The sequence below is a fragment of the Eretmochelys imbricata genome, chromosome 24, assembly GCF_965152235.1.
Source record: "Eretmochelys imbricata isolate rEreImb1 chromosome 24, rEreImb1.hap1, whole genome shotgun sequence".
Lineage (NCBI taxonomy): Eukaryota > Metazoa > Chordata > Testudines > Cheloniidae > Eretmochelys > Eretmochelys imbricata.
This window is the reverse complement of record NC_135595.1, coordinates 11329879-11357526: the sequence shown is the minus strand read 5'-3', so window position 1 is coordinate 11357526 and position 27648 is coordinate 11329879. Positions and strand designations below refer to the sequence as shown.

General features: G+C 47.8%; 2 protein-coding genes across 4 annotated transcripts in view; both read right to left on the bottom strand.

Annotated features, from left to right (window-relative positions):
* Positions 1 to 247: 247 nt before the first annotated feature.
* Positions 248 to 24745, bottom strand: LOC144279391 (NACHT, LRR and PYD domains-containing protein 12-like). Of its 2 annotated transcripts, XM_077840878.1 has the most exons (10): positions 24604 to 24745; positions 22733 to 22792; positions 19412 to 19578; positions 15968 to 16145; positions 12352 to 12417; positions 9403 to 11137; positions 6901 to 6987; positions 4024 to 4194; positions 3504 to 3671; positions 248 to 430 (listed from the first exon to the last, which is right to left on the bottom strand). In XM_077840878.1, exons 2-10 carry the CDS (start codon positions 22764 to 22766, stop codon positions 349 to 351), a joined length of 2688 nt encoding a protein of 895 aa, XP_077697004.1. In that variant the 5' UTR covers positions 22767 to 22792; positions 24604 to 24745; the 3' UTR covers positions 248 to 348. The 2 variants fall into 2 exon arrangements, with proteins under 2 accessions (XP_077697004.1, XP_077697005.1); XM_077840879.1 differs by lacking the exons at positions 15968 to 16145; positions 22733 to 22792; positions 24604 to 24745 and having other exon boundaries at positions 19412 to 19510.
* Positions 24746 to 24798: 53 nt separating this feature from the next.
* Positions 24799 to 27648, bottom strand: part of LOC144279390 (NACHT, LRR and PYD domains-containing protein 3-like) — a 36672-nt gene continuing 33822 nt past the window's right edge. For both annotated transcript variants that reach the window (XM_077840876.1, XM_077840877.1), the window contains exon 10: positions 24799 to 27648. This exon is cut by the window's right edge and continues 5264 nt beyond it. The gene's annotated coding sequence lies outside the window, so the exon portion shown is untranslated.

Sequence of the window (27648 nt, the reverse complement as noted above, 5' to 3'; positions counted from 1 at the left end):
CTTCCCCCACTGTCTTACTCCCACAATAAATCATCCCAGTGGTGGTTAAACCAGGCAGTGCATTCAGAGAGGTGCAATTCCCAGAGTCAAGTGCTGTTATCACAGGATGGAAGAGCATAGCAGCACTGTCAGATTAAAAGAAAAGGAGGACTTGTGGCACTTTAGAGACTAACCAATTTATTTGAGCATAAGCTTTCGTGAAGCATCCGATGAAGTGAGCTGTAGCCCACGAAAGCTTATGCTCAAATAAATTGGTTAGTCTCTAAGGTGCCACAAGTCCTCCTTTTCTTTTTGCGAATACAGACTAACACGGCTGTTACTCTGAAACCGGTCAGATTAAAGAGTCCTTTAAATATGAATCTTCAGACCTTCTCTCTGAAGGCTCCTCAGCTGCCTTTCCACCGCTGGAGAGAAGTCGTTCAAACTCAATCTAGGAACAAATCGGGAAAACACGCAGGGTTATTGTCTGGGAACCCACAACCCAAATGGTTATAACTCTAGTACTGTTACAAGGCAAACTTTGGCCAGTAGTCCTGTCCTATTCCTATAGGAATTGGACATGTTACCAGAGACCTGGAATATCTGTCTTCCAGGATCAGTCTGTTTATAGGACTCTATGCTCTCTGTCTTTCTGAGAGGTTGCAGTTAACTTCTCTATCGCACCTTACATTTTTCTGCAAAAACAACTCCATGACAGACGCTAGTGTCTTACTGCAGGACTCATTCAATATTATCTTTATTTGTTAAGCACTAAATCATAGAAGATTAGTGTTGGAATCGACCTCAGGGGGTCATCTAGTCCAACCCTCTGCTCAAAGCAGCACCAACACCAACTAAATCATCCCAGCCAGGGCTTTGTCAAGCCAGGCCTTAAAAACCTCTAAGGATGGAGATTCCACCACCTCCCTAGGTAACCCATTCCAGTGTTTCACCACCCTCCTAGTGAAATAGTGTTTCCTGATATCCAACCTAGACTTCCCCCACTGCAACTTGAAACCATTGCTTCTTGTTCTGCCATTTGCCACCACTGAGAACAGCCGAGCTTCAACCTCTTTGGAACCCCCTTCAGGTAGTTGAAGGCTGCTATCAAATCCCCCCTCACTCTTCTCTTCTGCAGACTAAATAACCCCAGTTCCCTCCGCCTCTCCTCCTAACAGGGTGTTTGGAGCTGTACAAGAGATTAAAGAGACTAAGTCCCTATCCCAATGACTTTTGCATTTTAAAAAAACAGCCAGCAATCGGACATAAAGAACTTTTTAATATTTGTGATAGAAGGAGGCAGTGCTGTCTTGATATTGAGGTGGATTTATATCAGTGGGCTTTGCAGAAGCAGTGGGATTAAAATGAGAAGAAGATGGCACACTGGGAGAGATCATAGCAGATGGCCTGAAAGGAGGCATAAACACAACTGTGGAAGAAAGCACCCAAAGAACAGTGGGGCTGCAACTGCTGGTGAAGTGAAATGGATGAGGTGGGATCTGATAAGCTACAAGATCAGGGATGTTGGCCATAGAGCCTTGAAAGTGAGGATCATAATCTGAAAGTGATTTGATGCTATAGGTCAGAGGAGTCAGTGGAGAGAGCTGAATACAGGAGTGGTAGGGTCCAAAACGTAAGCAAGGAAGGTGATTTTGGTTGCTGCATTGTGAGTGGATTGGAGGGAAGCAAGGTGGGGAAGATGCTAAAAAGAAACCACACCAGTGGGCATGGTATAAAAATCTAGATACATTTGCTGGGGGGAAAAGGAGCCTTGAAAGGAAGAGACTAGAGTAGTCAAGCGGCCAACTCTTGTCCCTCTGATCAATCTTTGTGGATGCAGAAGAGATCTCTTCAATGGGGTGCCCATGTGGCCCTATTATATAGTCAAAATCCGAGCCAAATTCTCCGCTATGGTTGGCCATTGACATCATTGGTCTCCTGCACTGAGCCACCAAGACAGCCTAAAAACTTTCTAAATCTCAACCACCAGACTCCTATTACTACTGCTCATCTCTCCCTTATATCCACAGAGTTCCTGTATTGTCAATCAAATGAGTATGCACACAGGAATCCAATAGTAAGTCAGATGAGTTGGGCAACACTGAACATCTCCTTCCCAGACCGTTCTCTGATCAGCAAAGAATTCCACTGACAACCATTACTCTCTTTCATAAATCCACTGGAGAGGGGTATGGAGGGAACAGGAGTTATGACAGTAGAAGGCAGTGATGAGCTGCCAAAATCTTAACAACCGATTCCCTATACGAAGTTCTGGTTTAAGGGATGTGCCCCAGTATGTATTTTTTGTACCAACAGGGTTACCATACGTTCATATTTTCCCAGGACGGCAATTTAAGAACCAAAAAGCCTGACCTGTCTGGGAAAATACAGGTGTGTGTTAACCCTGCCTAAAGTTCTTTTTTAAAAAGATGGGCCTGAACTAGAAATGAGCTCCGTTTCACATGTGTGGGTCCCTGCCACTCCCTGGGGGTGTGCTAGGGTGACCAGATGTCCCGATTTTATAGGGACAGTCCCGATTTTAGGGTCTTTTTCTTATATAGGCTCCTATTACCTCCCACCCCCTGTCCTGATTTTTCACACTTGCTGTCTGGTTACCCTAGGGTGTGCACATGTGTGGGTCCCAGCTGCTCCCTGCCCCCCTCATTGAGGCTGGTGTGCAGGGTTACTGCCCTGGGAACTGCGGGGCACCAGTGGACGTGGGGCCAGCTGCAGACAGGGGCGTGGGGCAGGGCTAGCTGGAAGCAGGGGGTGCAGGGCTGGCTGTGGGCAGGGGGTGCGGAGCTGGCTGGAGACAGGAGGGTGCAGGGCTGGCTGGAGGCAACGGGGTGTGGAGCTGGCTGGAGACAGGAAAGGGGCTGGCTGGAGGTAGGGGCTGGCTGCGGGCAGGGCAGGGGGTGTGGCAGGGGCTGGCTGCAGGCAGAGGGTGCGGGGGTGGCTGGAGACGGGCTGGCTGTGGGCAGGGCAGGAGGTGCGGCTGGGGCTGGAGACGGGCTGGCTGCGGGCAGGGCAGGGAGGGGGTGTGGCAGGGATTGGCTGAATACAGGGCAGGGAGTGCGGCAGGGGGTGTGGCAGGGGCTGGCTGCAGGCAGGGGGTGCGGCGGGGGGCTGGCTGTGGGCAGGGGGTGCAGGGCTGGCTGCAGGCAGGGCAGGGGCTGGCTGTGGGCAGGGTGGTGGGTGCTCACGGGGAGAGCAGCAGGACACAGCCCAGGCCCAGCAGAGCAGCCGGGGACCCACCAGGCAGCATAGGGAGCCTCAGGGCCAGGGGTCGGGGGAGCAGCAGCAACAGGGCTCGTGCCCAGGGCCAGGCAGCAGCCCACATGGCTCCCGCAGTGCAGCGCCCCCGGTGGCCAGAGGAGGAATTACATCACTTCCCGGCCGGAGCCCATCAAAGCCTCAGCGTCCCCTGCAGGGAAGAGGGTTAACAACCGGTTCTAAAACTGCTTCAAAATTTAACAACCCGTTCGTGTGCACTGGTGCGAACCGGCTCCAGCTCACCACTTTACCTGATGTCGGTGAGGCTGGGGCTGGTCAGGATAAGGAGATGCATGTCTTCTGCGCACCCATCAGTGTAAACATTCGCACTCAGATTCAGATGCCGGAGGGTGGAGTTTTTGGAGAGAGCAGAGCAGAGTCTCCCACAGGAGTCATCTGATAAACCATTTTCCTGGAGGCTGCGTCAGAGCATTGGACAAATCCATTGGAGAAATGGGCTACATTGACAGTTCATATCTAATTGCTTGTGCCCATCTGAGCATCTCCCCACCATCTTCCCTATATTGTTATTGATATTCATATTATGAGAACACCTAGAAATGTTGATCAGGGTTTCATTCTGCTCAGCGTACAGCCAGGGCTGGTCAAAACTGTTTTTCAGTAAAAAATTTGGGTTTTATGAAAAAATTTTGCAAAAAAGTATACACTTTCCACAGAAATTTGGGGGGGGGACATTTTAACCAAAAAGCTGATGCTCTAGAAGCCATTAGTGCCCTCAGGCAGAAGTGTCACCATCAGGTTGATACTTACACTAATTTCTGAATCTTGCATTGTGGGGTCTCAAGCACCTCTAACAGGGTGGAAAGGCCAGTGTTCCGCATTTTGTTTCTGGTCAGATCAAGACTGAAGAGGGTCTGGTTCTCCTTGAGGGCAGAGGCCAGGGCTGTACAGCTTGCTTCTGTGAACATGTTCTGCCCTAGGCTAGAGAGCAGAGAGGAAAAGAGAGAGAGAGTGAAAGGGAGAGGGAGGAAAAGATAAAGAGGAGATGAGGAACAAGACAATGACAAGTCAGGAAATGGAGTGAAAATAAAACAGTAGAAGAAACAGGAGGACAAATCAAAAAGAGAAAGTACCCAGAATAATAGACAGTGGGGAAGGAGGGTGGGTGAAAGGAGTCATGGACAATGAATGAAAGAAAGAATAGGAGAGAGGCCCCATGAATCACCCAGATGTGAAGGAGCAGACAAATCAGAATGAACGAAAACCACAAGGGTGGAATGCAAGAGCCACAATGCAGAGAAAGGATGGAAGCCATAGGAGCAGAATGAGGAAGAAACAGGAAAAGGTTACGTGAGCTTTTCACTTACTACATGTTTGACGCTCCAGTACTCCACAGTGTTTTTGAGAGCCAAGCTGGCTGCATGTTGGGATATGATTCTGTCTTTGGGACTCTAGCAGAGGGATCAATACAGTGCAATAAAAGGCAGTCTCAGGAAGAGAAACATTGAATTATGATCCAGTGTTAGACATGGGGCATCTGGTCCATGCCCAGGATGCTAGAGTAGGATTGTTCCCAAACATCTATTCTCCAGTGTCTTGGCCATACTGGCTGCAAAGTCTTTTTCAGCTGTTCCTGCTTGCTAGGTTTCTCCTTCCTATCGGGTATATGTATTTTGAATGATTTATCCTTGGATGTGTTAGCTTTGTTTGTACAAGTTGAACCTGAACTTGTTTCCTGCCCATGGTTTTAATCTCTCTAGGCCCCTTTGGGCTTGACTACAAACAGATTTGCACTGAAATAATTCACATTTTAATTTTAATTCACATCCTTTGTTATTTTGGTACAAGTCTGTGTGAACACTGATATTTCCAAATAAAATTATCCTATTTTGATTTAACTTACTTTGTTTTCTAAAAGCCTTTGGCTAAACTGAAATAGGACACTTTTTTTTTATTCTGAGATAAGAGTATCCACACACACATTTGCTTTGAAATAATTTAATGTGAATTCATAGATTCATATATTTTAAGGCCAGAAGGGACCGCATTACCCCTTCTGCTTAACAATCTGTCCCAACTTGTATTTAGCTCAGACGCTCTACTTCCTTCCCTAGACCAGAAGAAGAGCTCTGGGAAGCTCTAAAGCTTGTGCCTTCCATCAACAGAAGTTGATCTAATAAAAGATACTACCTCACTTACCTTGTTTTCTGTGCAGGTACTTATAGATAGTGATCAGTCATCCCTTAACCTTCTCTTTGTTAAACTAACAGATTGAGCTCCATGAATTTCTTTTCCAATCCTTTAAGCATTCTCATGGCTCTTCTCTGCCCCATCAGCCATTCCATTATTTTGCCCAGAAACAAAGTTAGGCTGACAAACCTATAATTATCTGAGTCATCCCTCTTTTTAAAAATTGGCACAACGTTAGCTTTCTTCTAGTCCTTTGGAACTTCCCTAGTGTTCCAGGATGTACTGAAACTCAACATTCACAGTCCAGTGATCTGCTCAGCCTGCTCTTTTAAAACTCTCAGATCCAAGCTATGGGTGATTTAAGAATGTCTGACTTTAGTAGCTATTAAAACTGATTCAGTTTTTCCAGTTAGTTTGTGTAGACAAGCCCTTTGTATCGTTTCTGTTCTCAATGCTGTTTGCAACTCCTCCCAATTTACTGTGATCTCTGAATGTAATTAACATGGTCTTTACTCCCTGTTCCAAGCAATTTATTAAAATACTAAATAAAATGGGCCCTAACTCCAGTCCACAGAGTAAGCCACAAAGTGCCTCCTCACAACATTATGATCGGCCGTTTATCATTACCCTTCCGCCCACTTTCATGCTATATACTGACATATCCAAACCAATATAAATTAATTTTTCAAATGAAATGTTGAGATACACTGTATCAAATGCTTTACTAAAATCCTGAGCCATTATGTCAGCTGCATTCCTTTCATATAGAAATGTATTGAGGGTACAGTTTTGAGGGTACAGGGAAAATCCAGTATGTTGTTGCAAATCTATGAATAATTATGCTTCTCCAATGACCAGTGAGATGACCCTCAATATTTTATAAGCCAAGAGTAGTTTGTATCTTAGCTATTCCCTAATTTGGACATTCAGAATTAACACAGTATAGTATTATTTACAGGAATCATTTCACCCCGTACTGAAAAGCCGTCACCTCTGCAGTGGGGACCAGAAGCTGCGTAGCAGCATACAGCAATATCACTTACAGGCTAGAGCAATTAGTGAAGACTTTTCTAACAAACAGAAACAGCGGAGGGCAATTAGGAAAACAGAGTTCAACAAATCCAATTAGAATTTGACCAGGTCATGAGATTTGATGCTTCTAATCTTGTGAAGGCCGCCACGGGAACTTTAATGGTCACAAGCACCCAGGAGGGACCTAAGTTTTGTGTCTCCGTAGCAAAGCCCTTGCTGGGATATTGGTTGAGCAGTGACTGAAAGGGAAGAGTGCCAGGCCAGATAGTACGTGGTCATCCCCACTTCACGCAGCATGCCAGCTTTGCCTGGTGAGTCACTCATCGGGTCCAATGCCACTTAGCTTTTTGAAGATAGGACAAGACCCCAGAACAAGACAGTACAACTGCAGGCATATCACTTATTTGGAAATCAAAAACACTGAATTACTCTGAGGACACAGACAGAAAACAAGCATGACGTTACCTCAGGTCTTCTAGCCTACAGTTTGGATGCTTTAGTACAGAGCAAATATTCTTCATTGAATCATCCTTCAAATCGTTGTCTGAGAGGCTGGGGGGGAAATGAATAGAGAGAATTACAGGCTTGGACTCAGACACATTGTGTTAGCTTCAAAGCTGAAATCCTGGGCTGAGCTTCCTCTTCAGTCCCTTGGAGGAGTACTGTTTACTAAGACAGCATGGACCCGTGGATAAGGCACAAAACTGACAAGCAGGACTTCTGGAATCCATCTCCAACTCTGTTGCAAATGAAAAATTACAATTTGCATATGCTCAGCAGGGACTGGTAGAGCTTAACAGCTAAAAGCTCCCAAGATCCCATCCTCGCTGAGCAGGCTCCAGCCTCTCTCCACTCCTAGTGCTGCCCAAACTGCTCATGCGCCATCCTCACAGAGCTAAACTGAACATGCTTTCAGCTGCTCTGGGCTGGGGTGGAACCAAAACCCAGAACTCGGAGCAAGGAACCAGCCCATCAATGTCCCCATTATTCTCTCCTGCTGGGGCCCAGGCTGCACAGAGGAGGAGGATGCCTGATTTGAATGCAGAAAAGACAAAAGCCAGACCAGGATGAAGGAAAGGAGTAGCCTGGGACAAGGAGTATGGTGAGACTGGGACTGGGAGTTGAGGGGAGACTGGGACTGGCTGAGCAAGGAGCCTGGGAGCTGGTGGCGGATAGGGTAGATTGAGACTGATTGCTGGGCAAAGAAACTGGATAAGGAGCTGGGGACACCTGGGGCAGGGCAGTAACTGAGTTTGAATGAGGAGCCCATAGATGGAAACTGGAACTGGAAACCAGTGTCGGCAGAGGGGAGAGACAGCTCAGACAAGGAGCCGGGCATCGGGAACTGGGACTGGCTGGGCAAGGAGACTTAGGGAAAGGGAGAGACTGGGATTGTGGGGGAGTGTGGGACTTGGACAGCAAGCCTGGAGGGATTGACTAGGACTGGCTGGGCAAGGTGACTGAGACTGGGAGGTGAAGCCTGAGTAGTGGAGACTGGGACTGGGTAGACAAGGAGAATGGAACTGGAACAAGGACCACAGGTAGAGAAGAGACCTGACCTGACTGTGATAGGATGGAGGAAAACAGCAGAAGAGTCTGTGCCCACTAGAGCACACTCCCCTCCAAAGTCTGGAATGGACCCCAAGATTCCTGCGTCTAACCATTCCTCGCTGTCAGCAAATAGCTGTAAAATCCAGTGGCAAGGGGTGTCATCCTTAGAGACAACACAGTGGGTGACAACCTACTACTGTTACCAGTTACTCAGTTAGGTCAAGTGGTAGAGGTCTGTGCAATGGATCTAGACCCTGCTAATAGCCTATGTGGCTGTCAATAAGAGGCAACACGATGGGATTTCTGGTGGGGGGGGGGTTGTTTGTTTGCTTTTTCTAAAACCTAGGAAATTACACACACACAAAACACAGGTCTAAGTTAAAAGAACATTATTAAGGTTGCAAAGTGAAGCACTCAAAATTTAGGAAATGCCATGTCATAAACATACAGCTAAGGGTAGCATAAAGTCCCTCCTTTACCTGTAAAGGGTTAAGAAACTCAGATAACCTGGTTAGCACCTGACCAAAAGGACCAATAAGGGGAGAAGATACTTTGAAATCTGTGGGGGAAGGTTTTTGTTTTGTGTTTGTGTGTTCTCTCTGGAGACACAAAAAGAGACAGACCAAGTAATCCAGCTCCAACTGAATGATACATCTAAAATTACAGAAATAGTCAGTAATAGCAAGGAAATGCATTTGAGTATATCTTGTTTTAGCTTGTAAATTTTCCCTATGCTAAGAGGGAGGTTTATTCCTGTTTTTGGTAACTTTAAAGTTTTGCCTAGAGAGGAATCCTCTGTTTTAAATCTTATTACCCTGTAAAATTATCTTCCATCCTGATTTTACAGAGGTGTTTCTTTTACTTTTTTTTCTTTATAATAAAAGTTCTGTTTTTAAGAACCTGATTGGGGTTTTTAGTACCCTAAAAACCCAAGGGTCTGGTCTATGCTCACCTTGTTTACTCTCAAGCCTCCCCAGGAAAGGGGGTGAAGGGGCTTGGGGGGATATTTTGGGGAAACAGGAACTCCAAGTGGTCCTTTTCCTAAATCTTTGTCTAACTCACTTGGTGGTGACAGCGATTCCATTCCAAGGACAAGGAAGTATTTGTGCCTTGGGGAAGTTTTTAACCTAAGCTGGTAGAAATAAGCTTACGGGGTCTTTCATGCAGATCCCCACATCTGTACCCTAGAGCTCAGAGTGGGGAGGGAACACTGACATGCCAGTATTTAAGGTTGTCTGTGTAATCTTAATTAGCCCCGTATACATATTCATTATGATAGGATGGGTTTGGTGGTATGTTACCGAATGGTGTAACCTCTGTATCAGTAACACTGTTGTCTGCCTGACAGCACTGCTGAGGCCACTGACATGTCAAGTATCTGATATTTTAAACTTTATATACAACCTCTTTTCCTACCTCAGTTCTCTGACTTTGTGCAGCTCCGGTCTGAGTCGCTCCAGGCCCTCGTTCTGGATGAAGCAGGAATCTAGGGTTAGGCGTTGTATTTCTTCACAGCAACTCAGAACATAAGCAAGGACTGTGCAATCCACTGGCATGAGGTATAACTCTGAGAAGTCCACGTGGGCATATTTGCCCAACACATCACGCACAAGTTGGCTATTCCGGGATTCAAACAGCAAATTCAATAAATTCATCAGCCTTCTCTTCCCTTCAGGATCTTCTCTGCTTTGCAGCTCTTCATAGTTCATCTCACTGAGGCACTCAATAACCTTGCGAGTTGCCTCTGCAGAGAACTTCCCCACATATTTCTCCAGGGGCATCTTGGTTGCAGGATGGGAGAGCCCAGCCAGGAAGCGAGAGAAGATCTCATAATCACCTTCCTTACAGGACCTGGCTTTATCCATTGTGTCTCTGAACTTGTTCTCCTTGTAATCGAGATAATGCACGAGGGCAGCAAAGAACTCCTGGATGGTGAGGTGAAGGAAGGAGTAGGTCACCTGGGCAGAGTCATCAGTTTGAGGGTTCTCCACCAAGAAGCCACTGAGGAAGGGAGAAAACTCCACATTGGCAACCTCTAAGTAGTGTGGCTGAAAGACAAGTGTGCGATATGTGAGGCCATATTCAGCCAACCGTCCGACATTTACCAATGTATCTCGCATCCTCTGAGGCTCAGGCCACTCCTGGGTGTGATTGGCCATAATATGGGTGACGTAGCTGACAAAGAGCTGGGTCACTGTTTTGGGTGCAGGCTGTGGTCTCCCTGCCGCGGCCATGAAGCAGGGTTTCAGAGCCGTGCAGGTGATCCAGCAGTAAGATGGGTTGTAGCACAGCGTGTACAGAACCTGACTGTCCCTCACATATGCAAAGGCCTCTCTAGAGGCTCGCTCGTCTCCAAAGAACATGGAAAAGTATCTTTCCCTTTCCTTGGAGAGGAAGCCCACGATACTGGCCACCCTATGGAAGACTCCAGCCTCCAAACTGGTCAACTTGCTGGGGCGGCTGGTCAGCAGCACAGAACATCCCTTCAGCAGAGTCTGATTCAGCAGGCTGGCGACAATCACAGTAACTGGCTTCACATCCCCCGGGTTCATACACAGCTCCTGGGATCCACCTCTGCTTAATTTCAAATCAGTCTTGCTCTCATCCAAGCCATCAAAGATGAAGAGCAACTTCTCAGGGTCTTCCAGGACCCTTGGGAGCTTGTCCTGGAGGTGCGGATATGTTTGACAGATCAGAGATTCTAGGCTCCTCTTCTCAGTAATAGTGTTCAGGTCCCGGAACTTGAAGAAGAAAACAAAGGCAAATTTCTGGTAGTGCTTCCCCATTGCCCAGTCAAAGATGAATTTCTGCACCAGGGTTGTCTTGCCTACGCCAGCTACTCCGCTCACCATCACAGACAGGGGGACATGGTGGGTTCGAAAGCACCAGCGGAAGAGCCGGTCAGGGGTGATGCGCTCCAGCTCACTCTTTATTCTTCTCTGGAGGCGATATTCATTCAGCTCCCCAGCTGCTGCTAGGGCCTCATGCTCCTGGTGTGTCTGCTTCTTGAAGTGACGGTCTGAGATGACCTTGAGCTCCACGTAGCGGTTAGAGATGGGGAAAATCTGTCCTTCAGATCGCCCTGGCATCTTGTTTTCCTTCATCATCCCTGTGAGATCACAGAGTTTGGCTTTGTGCTCTACTTGACAAGCTGAAAAGGAGAAATATGGTTATTTCCCCTCTCCCTCACCTCATCACTGTTTGTTTTTTGAGGGTTAGTAAATGGAAGTTTGATAGAAAAACTTCTCCTCTAAATTGTACTCTAATCAGACAATATGGTGAGGGAATTAGGTGGATGGTTGCTCTGGACTCACTTGTTTCATCTCCTCTCTCCTCTGCTGGGCCTGATCATGAATAGTTCTACTGGAATTTGTCCTGAGTCTGACAGGTCACCGCTGCACTACCTGGTCCAGCTCATGTAATCCAGTAGGGAACAGAAACTTACCAGAATCCCTGCACTTGAGCAGAGGGACAGAGGCAAAGCAGAGATCCCCAGAGACAATTTGGATACCCAGAAAAGACTTTCGGGAAACTGGCAGTTTATTACATCACTGCCACCATTTTGAATTACAAACTGTGACTCACCTGTGTGCATAGTTTACTGGCTTTAACCTCTCAATAACTCTCATTTCCTTTTCTTAGCTAATAAAGCTTTAGTTTACTATAGAATTGGCTACCAATGTTGTCTTTGGTCTAAGATCTAGAGTACCCATTGATCTGGGGTAAGTGACTGGTTTCTTAGGACTGGCAGTAACCTGATGTGGTGTGATTTCTGGTTTAAGTGACCTTTTATCACAAAGTCCAGTTTGTCTGGGTGGCAAGATAGACTAGAGAGTCTAAGGGGACTGTCTGTGACTCTATGGTAAGACTGAGATAGTGATCCAAGAGTTCATATTTGTCACTGGCTTGGTGCAATCTAATCATAGAACACACCACCAGTGTGGGGTCTCTTCTCTGTTTTCTGACAGTCTGCCCTGAGGTGAGCACTCACAGTCATGAGCCACTTCAGACAGTGTGACCAGGTTTGCTCCCTCCTAGTGCTTCCTGGGATACAAACCCCCAGTAGAGCAGGCAGGATGCAAGGCTATAGTCCTGTCCTTCCTCTATACTGCACACCAGAGCTGGTTGGACACACGGGTATATGCTGCATCCCTTGGATGGGGGAAGCAGAAAACATGGTCCCCCACAGGCTGCGGAACTCCAAGAGGAACTGTGCCCCATTGAAGCACAACGCCTCTCAGCACTCCCTCTGGGGCCAGCAGCCTCCACATTGCCCCCAGGGCAGGCCTGTGATCGAGCCCTTCTTGGCTTGACAAGAGACACAGTGTTGGCAGAGTTAAGTGCAGTTCAGTTCCCTCACGGTACCTTTCAGTTCTGGGTCAAGGGCATGTCCTGATTCATTCAGGAGAATTTCCAGTAACAGATTGTGACCTAAACAGAGAGAGAGATACAGACTGCGCAGTTAGCTGGCATGGAAGAGTGTACCCAATGCTTGTACATTAGCAGCTCCAATAGATCCAGTCCAACTCTGAATTCCACCTGTGGGGCTCCATGTTTTGGATCTCAGGACCTGCAGGCTAATGAGGTCTCAGTGACACTGGACCCAAAGAACCATTGTGTTGCCCTCCCCTGCTACTGGCTGCTCTATTCTGTACCTCCCATTCCCCTGTATTCCCCCTTCGATCTCCTTCCTGCTCCCCACATTCCCGTGCCCCTGTGATGGAGTGCTGGGCAGCAGCAGGTAGACCAGGACTCTGATCACTGGATCGCCAATTCAATCGCCCCACACTAAACCTGGGGGGCAAGCTGTGCATAACTGATAGACAGGAAATGGGCTGGATTAGCCCAGAAAGTAGAAAATGTCCAGGAAAGGAGTGCTCAGGGAGGAAGGGAGTAACAAGCCTTGTGGATGGGGGGAAGCGGTGGATGTGGTATATTTTGACATTACTAAGGCTTTTGATACGGTCTTGCATGACCCCACAAACAAACTAGAGAAATACAACCTAGTTGGTGCTTGTCAAGGTTCCTTCCCCACTCTAAACTCTAGGGTACAGATGGGGGGACCTGCATGAAAACCTCCTAAGCTTACTTTTACCAGCTTAAGTTAAAACTTCCCCAAGGTACAAACTATTTTACCCTTTGCCCTTGGACTTCCACTGCCACCACCAAACCATATCTGGGTTTATTTTTATTAGGAAAGCATTGTTTGGAAACGTCTTTTCCCCCAAAATCCTCCCAACCCTTACACCCCACTTCCTGGGGAAGGTTTTGTAAAAATCATAGAATCATAGAATATCAGGGTTGGAAGGGACCCCAGAAGGTCATCTAGTCCAACCCCCTGCTCGAAGCAGGACCAATTCCCAGTTAAATCATCCCAGCCAGGGCTTTGTCAAGCCTGACCTTAAAAACCTCTAAGGAAGGAGATTCTACCACCAATCCTCACCAATTTGCATAGGTGACCACAGACCCAACCCCTTGGATCTTAAGAACAATGAATAAGCATTCAGTTTCTGAAAAGAAGGATTTTAATAGAAGAAGTAAAAAAGAATCACTTCTGTAAAATCAGGATGGTAAATACCTTACAGGGTAATTAGATTCAAAACATAGAGAATCCCTCTAGGCAAAACCTTAAGTTACAAAAAGACACATAGACAAGAATATTCATTCTATTCAGCACAACTTAATTTCTCAGCCATTTAAAGAAATCATAATCTAACGCATATCTAGCTAGATTACTTACTAAGTTCTAAGACTCCATTCCTGTTCTGTCCCCGGCAAAAGCATCACACAGATAGACACAGACCCTTTTGTTCTTCTCCCTCCTCCCAGCTTTTGAAAGTATCTTGTCTCCTCATTGGTCATTTTGGTCAGGTGCCAGCGAGGTTATCCTAGCTTCTTAACCCTTTACAGGTGAAAGGATTTTTCCTCTGGCCAGGAGGGATTTTAAAAGTGTTTACCCTTCCCTTTATATTTATGACAGTGCTACTATAGGGAGGGTGCATAACTGGTTGGAAAACCGTTCCTAGAGAGTAGTTAGCGGTTCACAGTCATGCTGGAAGGACATGACAAGTGGGGTCCTGCAGGGATCAGTTCTGGGTCCAGTTCTGTTCAATATCCTTCATCAGTGATTTAGATAATAGCCTAGAGAGTACACTTATAAAGTTTGCAGCTGATACCATGCTGGGATGGGTTGCAAGTGCTTTGGATAGGATAGGATTAAAATTCAAAATGATCTGGACAAACTGGAGAAATGGTCTGAAGTAAATAGAATGAAATTCAATAAGAACGAATGCAAACTACTCCACTTAGGAAGGAACAATCAGTTGCACACATACAAAATGGGAAATGGCTGCCTAGGAAGGAGTATTGCGGAAAGGGATCTGGGGGTCATAGTAGATCACAAGATTAATATGAGTCAAAAGTGTAACATTGTTGCAAAAAAAGCGAACATCGTTCCAGGCTGTATTAGTAGGAGTGTTGTAAGCAAGACACAAGGAGTAATTCTACTGCTCTACTCTGTGATGATTAGGCCTCAACTGGAGTACTGTGTCCAGTTCTGGGTGCCACATTTTAGGAAGGATGTGGACAAATGGGAGAAAGTCCAGAGAAGAGTGACAAACATGATTAAAGGTCTAGAAAACATGACCTAGGAGGGAAGATTGAAAAAATTGGGTTTGGAGAAAAGAAGACTGAGGGGGGACATAACAGTTTTCAAGTACATAAAAGGTTGTTACAAGGAGAAGAGAGAGAAATTATTCTCTTTAACCTCTGAGGATACATCAAGAAGCAATGGGCTTAAATTGCAGCAAGGGTGGTTTAGGTTGGACATTACGAAAAACTTCCTGTCAGGGTGGTTAAGCACTGGAATAAATTACCTAGGGAGGTTGTGGAATCTCCATCACTGGAGATTTTTAAGATCAGGTTAGAGAAGTACACATCAGGGATGGTCTAGATTATACTTAGTCCTGCCTTGAGTGCAGGGGACTGGACTAGAAGATCTCTCGAGGTCTCTTCTAGTCCTATGATTCTATGAGTTGCGAGGTATACTGAAAATATGTTCCTAAAGTCTGTGTCAAGGCAGAGTTGACAAATAGGTTTTCTATCAGATCAAAGATGTTTATTTACCTGTCCACATGTAAATTAAACATTGTAAGCCAAGACAATAGAAACTCTATTTACATATGAAGTCAACAGGGAGGCAGCTCACCAAAGAATAAGTTATGGGGGTTGTCATGACTCTGGTGACAAACAATAAACTTCGGGAGATATAAGAAGGTAAGGAAGACACCCCTTTATCCTGCACTTAGTAATCATACTGCCCAATTACTTCCTGTGACGTGTCAGTCCATATTCTTTATGAAAATACGCTTATGATATGAATATGACATAACTGAGATATACTTTATATTGTTCTCTTGGGGACAGCAGACCTGGTATCACTGAGAGTGTTCAGTGGAGGACAGGCTGGACACTCCAGGGGGACGCTTCAAAGGGGCTCAGGGACTGGGGTGCACCTAGTGTTAGCCTGAAGGCAATGTAAGGGGGCATAGCCTGGAGGAGGTTGCTCAGGTGGTAATAGGCTCATGGTGTCAGGGAGCTGACACCCAGTTAAGTACAAGCAAGACACCCTCACGGTGGAGGCAGAGGGGTGACTTACATTACTGGGTACCCCAAGAACCATCACATACGATCTTGGCATACATGCCCATATAGCTGTGTCACAGCCCGCTACGGCACCAGTGCAGGCGCAGGGCATGACAGCATCGTAGTGTGGTCACACTATGGTGAGTTAGGCTACCACAGGTTAAATTACCCTTTGCTTAGCATGCAGTGAAGACATAGCTTATGATTAATTAATGAACCCCACAGAAAACAGCCTTGATCTGAGGGCTTGACAAGGAAAAGCCTGTAGTGAAGAACATAGGTTCCCATGGATTCCCCCAGTTGACTTGTTTCCCACTCTGTGCGATGGCTACGTTACCATTCTGAATTATTTCATCCAGCATCCCATGGAGATTAGGGTGAGCCCACCTGCTCTGCAGAGCAAACAGACACTCCCAGAGACCCAGCCTCACAGCATAGCTCACAGCGAAAATATCACCCACTAGCTTCTTTGCGGTGCTGGTTGAGTCATGGTTCTTCTCCCAGCCACTATAATCCTAAAACACAGAGGGACACAAGAGGCGGAAGAATCAGAAGCAGACTGCAATGGCAGGGCAGGGGAGGGGGAGCTTCTATAATAGTAATCAGAAGAGTGACATAGAATCATAGATATGGAGGACAGAAAGGGACCTAGATCAGGGGTGGGCAAACTTTTTGGCCTGAGGGCCACATCAGGTTGCGCAATTGTATGGAGGGCCGGGTAGGGAAGGCTGTGCCCCACAAACAGCCTGGCCCCTGCCCCCTATTCGCCCTCTCCCACTTCCCGTCCCCTGACTGCCTCCTCCTGGGACTCCCTGCCACAAACTGCCCCCCTGGATCACACCCCCTATCCAACCCCCCCTGCTCCCTGTACCCTGACTCCCCAACCTAACCACACCCCCACCCCCTGACAGGCCCCCCGGGACTCCCACACTCTATCCAATCCCCCCTGTTCCCCAACCCCTGATCTCCCCAGAACCTCCACCCCATCCAACCGCCCCCTGCTCCCTGTGCCCTGACTGCCCCTCAGGACCTGCTACCCAACCCCCCCACTGCTGCCCCTGTACCATGCCGCTCAGAGTGGCAGGAGCTCACAGCCCTGCTGCCCACGTGGCGGCTTAGCTGCATGGGAAGGGGAACAGCAGGGAAGGGGCCAGGGGCAAGCCTCCTGGGCAAGGAGCTCAGGGGCTGGGCAGGACGGTCCCGCGGGCACCTCTGACCTAGATAGATCATCTAGTCCAGTCTCTACCACTGACGCAGGGCTCAGTATTATTCAAACCATCCCTGACAGATGTTTGTCTAACCTGTTCTTAACCACCTCCAATGATGAGGATTCCACAACCTCCCTAGGTAATTTGTTCCAGTGCTTAACCACTCTGACCATTCGGAAATTTTTCCTAACGTCCAACGTAAACTGCCCTTGCTGCAATTTAAGCCCATTGCTTCTTGTCCTATCCTCAGTGGTTAAAGAGAACAGTTTATCACCCTCCTCTTTACAGCAAGCTTTTACATACTTGAAGACTGTTATCATGTCCCCCCTCAGTCTTCTCTTCTCCAGACCTAACAAACCCTTTTAAAAAAATCTTTCAGAGTAGGTCATGGTTTCTAGACCTTTAATTAATTTTGTTACTCTTCTCTGGACTGTCTCTAATTTGTCCACATCTTTCCCAATGTGTGGTACCCAGAACTGGACCCAGTACTCCACTTGAGGCCTTATCAGTGGCCCATAACATCCTATGGCCAAGGGCTACATCCTGAAAGTGACCATCTGGGCACTTGGTCCATGATTATAAGGGCAACAAAAGGCTCTGCCATAGCAGAGTGACCTGGTGATGGAGTAAAGGCTGCATGTGGCACTGATAGACCACCCCCCGCTCTCACTCCCCAAATCAACCGAGATTTGGGACACTGAAGCATTTCCATTGCTAGGAGAGGTGTGGGGTAGGGGGTCCTACTCTTACAGACCCCTCTAGTGGCCTCCTCAGGAATTATAATTAAGGGAATGGAATGAATGGATTGTTTCTCTTTCAGAAAACACTCTTGCATGCAGAGACAGAGCCGACCCATGCCTGCTGTAGCTGAAAGGGAGCCTGAGACACAAAGCCTTGTGTCAGAGCCCAATATAGGGCCTGAGGCCTGAACTAAAGTAGCGGTCAAGCCTTCCTAATATAAAGCAAAGTGAGCAAGAGACAGGCTGTGCGCAGAAGTCAGGCTCTGTCTGCGTGCAGGCTCACAGAATGTGGCAAGACCAAGGCTGGTTTAACAAAAACACACACATCCCCGAGAAGTGCTTGGCATAGGACACTCATGCAAACACATTCCGGAAGGATGGTACCAGAACATCCCGATACCAAGTATGGGACAAACACACTCCCCAAAGATGATACAAGGATACACTGACCCCCAGTTAGGGTGACCAGATAGCAAGTGTGAAAAATCGGGTCAGGGAGTGGGGGGTAATAAGAGCCTATATAAGAAAAAGCTCCAAAAATCGGAACTGTCCCTGTAAAATTGGGACATCTGGTCACCCTGCCCTCAGTGTGATGGATAGAGATGTTTTGATCAAACCAACAAGTACAAGGTAATGGGTGGTAACAAACCACCTTAGGGGGCAGTAACTAACTTCATCAGAGGGGCAATATGTAGCTTGTTTGTATGGGTGTATAAAGAGGTATCTCAGGGTATGCCTATACTACCCGCCACGTTGTCTAGACACAATAAATCGACCCCCGAGCACTCTCCCGTCGACTCCTGTACTGCACCGGCATGAGAAGTGCAGGCGGAGTCGACAGGGGAGCAGCAGCAGTCGACTCACCGCAGTGAAGACACCGCGCTGAGTAGATCTAAGTACGTCGACTTCAGCTATATTATTCACATAGCTGAAGTGGCGTCACTTAGATCCACACACTCACAGTAAGAAAAGGAGTACTTGTGGCATCTTAGAGACTAACCATTTATTTGAGCATAAGCTTTCGTGAGCTACAGCTCGCTTCATCGGATGCATACTGTGGAAAGTGTAGAAGATCTTTTTATACACACAAAGCATGAAAAAATACCTCCCCCCACCCCACTCTCCTGCTGGTGGGGGGAGGTATTTTTTCATGCTTTGTGTGTATAAAAAGATCTTCTACACTTTCCACAGTATGCATCCGATGAAGCGAGCTGTAGCTCACGAAAGCTTATGCTCAAATAAATTGGTTAGTCTGTAAAGTGCCACAAATACTCCTTTTCTTTTTGTGAATACAGACTAACACAGCTGTTACTCTGAAACCACACACACAGTGTAGACCAGGCCTCAGAGGGAGTGTCTTCGGCTGGCCTCGGGGGCAGTGGAAAGTCCTGCCACTGACTGACCTGCGTCCATTGTCACAGGCATACGTCGTACTTGTACTTGTAGCAAGTATAGGGCACTAATACTGTGCTTTGTCGACAATAAACCTGGCCGGCTGCCTTCGCTTCTAACAGGTCTACGGTTATTGGGCAGTTCGATCGGAGCCTGCTGTGCAGCCCACACGGAGAGAGGGAGCAGAGTGTGGGCAGCTGGCTTCAGCAGTGTTACTGAGCATGCTTAGTCCCCCAGCAGAAGTTCCTGGAGCCTGTTGTTATCTCTGCATGTCATGGCATGTATGGCCAGCAGCAGCCCTAGACACTCTCCTGCCCTGGAAAAAGACAACTCGGTGTGCGCAAACCCTATCTGCCCTGATATCCACGGACAAGGTTTCTCTAGGGAAATGGGAATGGCAGCTTTAGCCGGGAGTCCATTGTTGTATGCAGGGTGCTGTACCTGGGCCTGCTGTGCAGTGATGACGCGTCCGTGGATGAGTTCCTGCAGTACCATGGGAATGTTGTTCTCTATGACATAGACCATGTCAGGGCGGAAGTGCTCGCTCAGCCTCCTCAGCTCCCAAGGGCTATAATTATCCATGTGTTTGCTGAAGGCTTTAACATCACCTGTGGAGAGGACCAGCACTTAGACACCGTGGCTCTTACTGACTGGCATGGACTCGTGCCCGTTCTGTGATCTCTAATCCCAGAGCTCAACTGTACTGCAGGCAGAGTGCTGCTTGGTCCATAATGAGAGGAGCCCGTCAGTCACACTCCGCTGTGGTCTCAGTGGTTGATGCAGTAGGGAGTTGGGCAGGAGCATGAGCTGTGGGGAGCTCACAGATACTCTCCTCTCATCCTTTGCCCAGATTAGACTATTCAATTATAAAAAAAACTTAGAAGTGGCTAGTAGCTAAGGCTGTAGTTTGTACAGCACCTAGCACAACGGACTGGGGATCCATGACTGGGGCTCCTAGCTGCAGCAGTAATACAGATCATAAATACAGCTACAATTTTGTCACGGAGGTCGCAAAAGTCATGGAATCTGTGACTTCCAAAGACCTCTGTGACTTCAGCCCTGGTGGCTGGGAGCTGCCTCCTGCAGTGGAAGGGAGCTGTGAGGTACCCCCGCCGCCTGAGGCAGCAGTGCCCACAAGCTCCCAGCTGCCCTGGGCAGCGGGGGATACCCTGCAGCTCCCCGCCACTGCAGGCAGGGGTGAACCCTGCATTTCCCAACCACTGTGGGGGACAGAGGGATCCCCGCAGTTCCCCTCCAGCTGCAGCAGCAGGGAGACCCTGGCAGCTCCCAGCCACCGCCACGGGGCAGGAGGACCCCTGCAGCTCCCCGGCCACTGCCATGGGGCCAGGAAGACTCCAGCAGCTCCCCGCTGCCGCCACGAGGCAGACGACCTTGGCAACTCCCCACCGCGGGGCATGGGGATCCTGGCAGCTCCCCACTACCGCCGTGGGCAGGGGATCCCTGCAGCTCCCCACCGCTGCTGCCATGGAGCAGGAGTATCCTGGCAGCTCCCCGCCGCGGGGCAGGGGTATCCCAGCAGCTCCCCACCGCCACCATGGGGCAGGGGGATCCCACAGCTCCCAAATGTGGAGGCAGCAGGGTGATTCCCGCAGCTCCCCACCACTGGGGAATGGGCAGGGGGATCCCAACAGCTCCCAAATGTGGAGGAGGCAATTCCCACAGTTCCCCACTGCTGGGGAAGGGGCAGGGGGACCCTGAAGCTCCCCTCTGCCATGGGGGCAAGGGGACCTTGGAGGTCTGAGCCCCCATGGGTGGTGGGGGCCCCAGAGCTCCCCAGCCACCCCACAGCTACCCAGTCCCTTCCCATGTTATCATGGATATTTTTATAAAAGTCATGGACAGGTCACGAGCTTCCGTGAATTCTTCTTTATTGCCGGAGACCTGTCCATGACTTTTACTAAAAATATCCATGCCCCAACCAGATATTCTGAAAACAGCATGAGATTGTCCACGGAGCACCAAACTCCCTTCTGCCCCCTGGATTTCCACACCCCACGGAAACAGATGTTTCTTGCAGCATGGTTGGAAGGTCAATAGACCTGGTCTATTTCAGGCTGGTGGGAAAGCTGTTCCCCAGGGGAGGGCCCCTCACAGGAAGTGCTCAGCTGCCAGCCCCCTCTCCTTAAAACCAAGGGGGACTAGCTCAGGCGCCTCTGCCTATCACAGCTGTGCCCATCTGGTACAAGGAGAAAGGGGGTCACTCAAGCAGCAAGGTCCCAACCCCACCTAGGAGTTCACACATCAAATCCAGCACCTTATATTATTCAACCCACAAACCAATCAGTAGCCAGAGCAGATTAGAGCACGAGTAAAACATGCTGCCACCAAGGAGCATCGCCTAAGAGGTGGGCTGCTGCATTCTGCACCCTTAGGTGTAGTCCTTTAGGAGGAAGCGCTGTAAGGAATGGGGCAGGGGCTATGGCAGTGGGGCTGAGCTCTATTGTAGGAGCAGTGCTGCTTTGTTCATGATTCGCAGATTCCAAGGCCAAATGGGACCACTGTGATAATCCAGTCTGCCCTCCGGTACGATGCAGGCCACAGAATTCCCCCAAATAATTCCTAGAGCAGAAAAACCTCCAGTCTTCAATTACAAACTGTCAGTGATGGAGAATCCACCACAGCACATGGTGGTTAATGACTCTCACTGTTAAAATGTACGCCTTATTTCCATTCTGAATTTTTCTAGCTTCAACTTCCAGCCATTGGATCATGTTAGACCTTTCTCTGTTTTACTGAAGAGCCCATTATTAAATATCTGTTCCCCGTGTAGATACTTATAGACTGTGATCGTCACCCCTTCACCTTCTCTTTGTTAAACTAAATAGATTGAGCTCTTTGAGTCTATCACTATCAGACCTGTTTTCTAATCCTTTGATCATTCTTATGACTCTTCTCTGAATCCTCTCAAATTTATCAACATCCTTCCTGAATTGTGGACACCAGAGCTGGACACAGGAGTCCAGTACTGGTCATAACAGTGCCAAATATAGAGATAAAATAACCTCTCTACTCCTATTCAGGATTCTCCTGTTTATGCATCTAAGGATCACAATTGCCCTTTTTATCACACCATCCCACTGGGACCTCATGTTCAGCTGATTATCCACCAGGTGCCCCCAAATCTTTTTCAGAGTGACTGCTTCCCAGGGCTTAGTCCCTCATTCAGTAAGTACAGCCTACACTCTTTGTTCCAATATGTATACATTTAGCCATGTTAAAATGCATATTGTTTGCTTGCGCCAAGCTTACCATGCTCTGTGTCAGTGACCTGTCCTTTTCATTATTTACCACCCCCCAATTTGTGTGTCATTTGCAAACTTTGGCAATGATGATTTTATATTTTCTTCCAGGTCATTGGTAAACTGTCAGTTAGCATAGGGCTGAGAACTGATCCTTGCGGGACCCCATTAAAAACACAGCAGCTCGATGATTCCACACTTACAATCACATGTTGAGACCTATCAGTTAGCCAGCTTTTAAGCCACTTACTGTGCACCATGTTAATTTTATATCTTTCTAGTTTTTTCATCAAAATATCATGAGGTAGAAAGTCAAATGTCTTACAGAAGCCTTAATTATATTACATCACCACTATTACCCTTATCAACCAAACTCATCAAAAAAATATCAAGCTACGTTGACAGGAACTATTTTGCATAAATCCATGTTGATTGATATTAATTATATTACTTTCCTTTAATTCTTGATTAATAGTGAGATATGCCCATCAGTCACACTCACCTTCGGTTGCCGCAGACCTTTGTTTGGAAGCCATTTTATTCCCTCTGCGCCGTTTTCTCTCTGGAAAGTTTACGGAGAGGAAAATGTTCGTCAGACAGAGGCAGGGAGATCATTTCGCTCTACAGCTAAGACAGTCTCACATTTTGTTCTTAGTGTTTTAGGTCTTCGGAGAAATCTATGAAGACAGTTGATGCCCTCCATAAAGGGCTCCTGTCTCGGAATTAATAACATTCAGCATCAATCCAGGGATTCGCCTTCACAAACCTCAGCAAGCTCTACGAAGCTCTACGAACCGCGGTATTGCTAACGCCAAAAGTTCAAACATGATGAAATTAAAAAATGATGACATCATGGGGTTTGGTCTATCTGCAAATTGCTGACCTTCTCCCACCAGCCCCACCAGGTGTGACACCTAGTGCACGCAACTCTCACAATTGGGCCATTTCAGCCGCAGGGGTGATGGAGCCAGAATACTCCAGAATGGTATTCCGGCACTTTTGCAGCCTGGAGGATGCCATTTTGCTCGCACAATAGCATCCTCCACAAAACATGTCCTTGCACTCAACACACATGCGAGGTCACACCGCATGGAGGGTGCCATTTTGTGGAACAAAATAGCACTTTCCAAACAGCGTGACCTCAGACCTGCGTGCGAGGTCGCCCCAGTGGGGGCATTCTGGTCCCGTACAGTCCATTCGGGATACAGCACTAGCTTTCAGCTGCTGCTGCAGGAGCTCTTGTTAAAGGACCTACCCACGATTGGGACCCCATTGTGCAGGGCACTGTACAAACACATCGGAAGATACAGGGTACATCTGCACTGCAGCAGGAGGTGTAATGTCCAGCTTGGGTAGAGCTACATGTGCTAGCCCTGAGCGAGCTACTGCACTAAAACCAGAAGTGCAGCCAGTGAGCTGGGGGGGTAACATGGGCTGGCCATCTGAGTACATCCTGTCTGAGTCCGTAGATATGTTCCTGGGTAACTAGCCTGTGCCACTGCAGCTACACTGCTGTTTTTAGCCTGCTAGTTTGATCAAAGCTGGCGCAGGTACATTTCACAATCCAGTGCTAAGCACAGTGATGTGGGAGCTGGAATTTGGACCCACCAAACTCATCTCCAGGCGCCCAGACAGCCATTAGATGGGAATAACTTTTAATCCTAATTGTGCTGGGTAGGAATCGAACTGGAAACCTGCAGGGGAAAGGCTCCATAGTGCTTGAGCAATGAGGCAACCAGTCCCTACTGGGGCCAATGTTCCACCTTTGCAAATAAGGTGTCCTTCTGGCAAGATAACTTTGTTAAATCAAAGTGGGTTCTGACTGCATCAGGATTTGAGTGGAGAACTGTGGTTTAGAGAATGCTTTATATTAAATGGTCCATTCTAAATAGAACATGTTTCCGTTCCCTGTCATTCCCTTTCATTTGCTCTAAATCAATGGTCAGATCTATCCAAGTGTCATTCCATGCAGCTCCCTGGGCTCATGTAACCCAGTGATGAGTAAGTATGACAAGTCCCTGCTGTGCTGATCTGCAAAGGATACGAGGTGTGTACATCAGGGCTGGGTGTAGTCCTGGTCCCCTGTCCCCTTCAAAGAGCCCTCAGGGGGCTGACTTAAGCCTGTTTTCTGACGTCCTTTACTGAGTTCATGTAACTATCTCGGACTCCTTGGCAGAGAATGGAAAAGCCCTGCTGCAGCGTCACAGACTACCCCGCCCCTCACGTTCACTTTCAGTCTGCCTCCCACCCCAGAATCTCCCCAAAACTGCACTTTGGGGAGATTCTGCCCCCACCCCACCCCAATCTCAGGCCTCCAGCTCTCCTCCGTGGCAGAGGGAGGTGGAAAGAGCCCAGGAAAAGCCTGTCACTTACCTTGCAGGCTGTGGGAAGAAGCACCATCTGCAGCCCCCTCCCAGATGTGTCCTCTGGTTCTGCGTGGGTCAGAGGCAGCTCAGTGCGGAAGTGAAGGCCTGCTTCTCATTTCTTATCTGCATGCCACTCCCTGGGTTCAAGGGTCCCTGTACACTATTCATAGTTTTAAACATGGTTCAGGGTTCCAAGTACACAGACCTCAGCCTGCTTAGTCCCCTGGCAAACCCACCATTCAAAATCTTAATAACCTTTTATTAAGGATACAGAACAAGAAGGAAAACAATTAGCATTTACAAAATAAAGTATTAAATAAGGTTGTCATTTTAACACTAAGCCTTGATCCCTTAGCTTTGGAAAGTCTTTAAAAGGAACCCTCCCTTCCTTTCCCTTCCCTATGTGGCAGTCTCTTAGAGAGTAGGAAAAATTGTATTTACTGTCCTTTTGGGGGAAATGAGAAGTGAGTTGAGATAGGCTGCAGCTGTCAGTGTTGCTGCTGTTACAGTCTAAACCCATTTCTCAGAATACAAAACAAGACAAACACACACTCAGTAAGTACCTATTCTGTTCATTCCTTCTGGGGAACCTGGCATTGGCCACTGCTGGAAGACAGGTGTGACGTTGCATTCCATATGCTTTATGGAAGTATGCTTATGAATATGATGTAACTGGAATATGCTTTATGCAAAAGGTCTCTTGTAATGTATCATAATGAAGGTTATAAAGTACTGAATATGATCCTCCGATTTGGATGCATGTATCATTCTTGTATCTGAAGCTAGAAATATGAAGTATATCTCTGAGGTCCTATTGTAATCATGCAAAGTGTGGGCGATTAATGGCGGTTTAGAATCTTGATGGCTCCCATTGACTAGGGTAATTGGTTGTAAATGCTTTCTTTACCTGCAAGCCTTCTGGTGTATGTGTGGGCCAACCCAGGAAGAATGGAGACTAGGAGTCTTATAGTGACATGTGACCATGTCACCTGATAATGAAATCCATCTTAAATCTGGTACTCTTCCATTTAGTAGGAGGGATGGGGACCCAGAGAGACAAAAGATTCCCACTTGGTACCAAAACTATAAAAGGGGCTGCAAGTCATGAGAAAACCCCACTTACCACCTGAAATGTCTGCTGGAACTAACAAGGGGGGAAAGGATTGGGCTCAAACTAGGGAGGAGTCTAGTCTGTGAAAGAAGCTTATTGGAACATCTCTGAAGGTGAGGTATTACCTGTAATCAGTTTCTTAATGTATTAGGCTTAGACTTGCATGTTTTATTTTATTTTGCTTGGTGGCTTACTTTGTTCTGTCTGTTATGACTTGAAACCACTTAAATCCTACCTTTTATACTTAGTACAATCACTTTTGTTTATTAATAAATTCAGAGTAAGTGATTAATACCTGGGGGAGCAAACAGCTATGCATCTCTTTCTATCAGAATTATAGAGGGCGGACAATTTATGAGTTTACCCTGTATAAGAGTTATACAGAGTAAATCAGGTTTATTTGGGGTTTGGATCCCATTGGGAACTGGGTGTCCGGGTGCTAGAGATAGGTAACCTGCTGAGCTGTTTTCAGTTAAGTCTGCAGCTTTGGGGGCGGGGCCAGACCTGGGTCTGTGTTTCAGCAGGCTAGTGTGTCTGGCTCGAAAAGGTAGGGTTCTGGAAGTCCCAAGCTGGCAGGGAAAATGGGCTCAGATGTAATTTCACCACATCAGGTGACAGTCCCAAGGGGGTCTCTGTGACCAAACCTGTCAGAACAGGATACTGGGCTAGATGGACCTTTGGTCTGACCCGGTATGGCCATTCTTATGTTCTGCAATCTAAAAGAGGAAAGAAGAGAACAACAAAGATAGAAAAGGCAGCGTCTGTCTCTGGAGTTGACTGTCATTTGCACACTTACTGTTGGAGAAGCACAAGCCCAGCCCATGGTCCAGTCAGCCACCCTGAGACCTGCCAAACTTGTACCAGAATCAGGCTGTTTAGGGAAGTGCTTTTAGTTGTCTCTCTAGTCACAGACTTACACCAGAGTTGCAAAATAGAGTCTTGGCCAGCTAAGCCAGTCTCTCTTATTAGATTGACGGTAATAGGAGAGTTTACCCACACTGGCATAAAAGGGGTTAATAGAGCCCTAGGGAGGCTGTCTGGGAAGCCGTCAATAGGAGAGAGGCTGCAAGGAGCAGCCAATCATGGCCCAGGAGGCTCACATAAAAAGGGCTGCAGGGCTAGAGGTACTCTGTTGCTGCTGGGAATTCAGGGAGTGAAGACTTTGTCCCTGGAAGTCTGAGAGACCTGTAATCAAGAGACCTTGGACAGAGCAGCTGCTAGCAGGAACCAGAAGAGCACAGTTTAATAATCGCATAACACCCATGACAAACTGAGAGTAGTAAAAATTGATTAAAACCATTGAAACCACGGCTGAATTACAGGCTCTCATTATAGCCCCACATCTCCTCACCCACATTACCCTGCAATGCCAGGGGTCTCCAAACTTTTTGAATGCGCACCCACAGGGCCAGCTCTGGAGAAGCAAAACAAAAAAAAAAAAGGAAGAAGAGCTGCCGCCGGCGTGCCACCGAAGACGGAGCGGGGAGAGCCGAGCGGACGCCTGCGTGCCGCCGAAGACGGAGCGGGGAGAGCCGAGCCGCCGAAGACGGAGCGGGGAGAGCCGAGCCGCCGAAGACGGAGCGGGGAGAGCCGAGCTGCCGAACACGGAGCGGGGAGAGCCGAGCTGCCGCTGGCATGCAGCCAAAGATGGAGCGGGGAGACCTACTTTGGAACAATGTCTCTATTGCAAGAGTGTGCCTAGTGTGCACTAGCAGTAAGACTCCCCCAATAACAGCTGAAATCACTAAGAGCTGTGTTAAGTGTGGGGCCTGAAGACATCTTAATGCGGGCAGCTGGCAGAGAGGTGCGGCCAGCAGGGTGGCTGGTGGAGAGGCATGGCAAGCGGACAGCAGGGCGGCTGGCAGAGAGGGTCAGAGCAGAGCCCTACAGAGAGGCACAGCAATCGGCTGTTGGAGCGACGAGTGAGTGCCTGAGCAGTGG

Coding starts and splice junctions, on each gene's coding strand:
- LOC144279391 (XM_077840878.1), bottom strand. CDS start 22,766: ATGGCTTCCAAACAAAGGTCTGCGGCAACCGAAG. Junction 19,579..22,732: donor AAGGTCTGCGGCAACCGAAG/GTGAGTGTGACT, acceptor TCCTCTCCACAG/GTGATGTTAAAGCCTTCAGC. Junction 11,138..12,351: donor CCTTGACCCAGAACTGAAAG/GTACCGTGAGGG, acceptor TCTCCTTTTCAG/CTTGTCAAGTAGAGCACAAA.